The 1707-nt window shown below is 44.5% G+C and overlaps 1 protein-coding gene across 1 annotated transcript; it reads right to left on the bottom strand.

Annotated features, from left to right (window-relative positions):
• Positions 1 to 276: 276 nt before the first annotated feature.
• LOC132187162 (DNA-3-methyladenine glycosylase 1-like) lies at positions 277 to 1466 on the bottom strand. Its single transcript, XM_059601364.1, has one exon. It carries the CDS (start codon positions 1357 to 1359, stop codon positions 415 to 417), a length of 945 nt encoding a protein of 314 aa, XP_059457347.1. The 5' UTR covers positions 1360 to 1466; the 3' UTR covers positions 277 to 414.
• Between the last annotated feature and the right edge of the window lie 241 nt (positions 1467 to 1707).

Raw genomic sequence — 1707 nt, 5'->3', positions numbered from 1 at the left:
GATGTAAACCACACTATATGGTCAAATAATATCCTTCTTTTGCATTTGCACTTTGCGGAGAGCAAATTTTAGTATTTATGCATCCGTATTTTGCATAATCCCCCGTAACCGCACACGTGCGGGCGGGTTTTTTGTAGTAACCGCCTTTGACATTCGCTTTGCATTTTGGGCTCTTTTTTGGACTTCTTTTAGGGATTTTTTTTTTTTTTTTTTTTTTAACTACAACTTAATTATTTATGTGGCCTTTTAAAATATACTTGTAAATTGTAATATGAAAATACTAATAAAATTGTAAATACGACCTTCCAACAAAATATGAAGTAAGAAACACAAATTCCCCATTCAGTAAAAGAACATACCATAGAAGAAAGACATGGAAATGCCATATTGTTATGATAGGGATGCTGAATAAACTCACGGTAGATTAGGCTTACCATCCACCAACGGTGCTGATGCACATGCTACAGTAGACGTAGGTGTGATTGTGACTCCTTTGGCTTCCATAAACCTCCACATATACCACGACCCAACAGACCTATAAGGCTTCCACTTCTCACAAATCTCCTCCATCTCCAAAGGCCGTGGCAATTCCTTTAGCCCATACAATTGCTGCACGCCTTTCCTCACGCCAAGGTCTCCCACCGGTAGAACATCCGGCCTGCGCAGCGAGAACATCATGAACATGTGCACCGACCAAACCCCTATTCCCTTAACCAACGTCAACTTCGTGAGCAGGGACTCATCGCTCATTTCGAGAATCGAGGAGTCCGATAAAACCCCACTCTTGTACTTGTCTGCCAAGTCGTGGAGGTAACTCGCCTTCCGACCGGAGACTCCGACTTTCCGGAGCTGCGCTGGGTTAAGAGCGAGCACGCTGTCGGGGACTACATCGGTCTCGCCGCCGCAGAGCGCGACGAAGCGCGTGTAGATTGATTTCGCGGCGTTGGCCGCGAGTTGCTGGTAGAGGATGCTTTTTGCGAGGGCTAAGAATGGTGGGCATTGAGACTCGAAAGCTGGAGGCCGATACGAGTCTATAAGGGTGGTGAGGAGTGGATCGGAGCTGCGTAAATGGGTAAGAGCAGCGTCAATTTCGCCTTCAAATGTTAGTGGCTTCACGGCTGTGGGGAAAACGATAGCGGGCTGAGATGGGTTTGCTTTGCTGGGTTTAGAGGAGGAGTCTGTATTGGGGACCTCTGGCTTCAGGGGTTTTCGGATTTTGCGGGGAGGGAATGGGATTTTGGAGGAGGATGGATTTTGGATCTGGGTTTTCTTATGCTTAACCATTGTGCAGAGCTGGTCGTTAATTAGGGTAGAGTAACCGGAAATTGGGAAATGTTTATAGGGGTGGGTGGTTATCATGACCACAAAATCTTATTTTATATATATCTCACGGTCTGCCATTCGGCTTCTCGGTTTGAAAAACTCATTGGCTTGCTCTACAAGATAGTCGCCTGTTTGTTTGTTTTTTTATTCAATATGTGAGAGGGGAAAAGGGAAGAAGGTAGTCGCGTGGGTTGAATCCGAATAACAATTCAAATAGATTACGTGGTTGGATAAATGTATAGCACTAATTAAATAATAACACGCGTCCAATTCATTTAGTCACCGCAAAAATAACACTGTAGCTTTAACACTTGGGCAAATTAAACCCGCCCACATCACGACAAAAGCGTAAGTAAAAATTGTCAACTCTTCATCGTCATGGTT

The sequence above is a fragment of the Corylus avellana genome, chromosome ca7 (assembly GCF_901000735.1).
Source record: "Corylus avellana chromosome ca7, CavTom2PMs-1.0".
Lineage (NCBI taxonomy): Eukaryota > Viridiplantae > Streptophyta > Magnoliopsida > Fagales > Betulaceae > Corylus > Corylus avellana.
This window is presented reverse-complemented; position numbering and strand designations above follow the sequence as displayed.

Coding starts and splice junctions, on each gene's coding strand:
- LOC132187162 (XM_059601364.1), bottom strand. CDS start 1,359: ATGATAACCACCCACCCCTATAAACATTTCCCAATTTCCGGTTACTCT.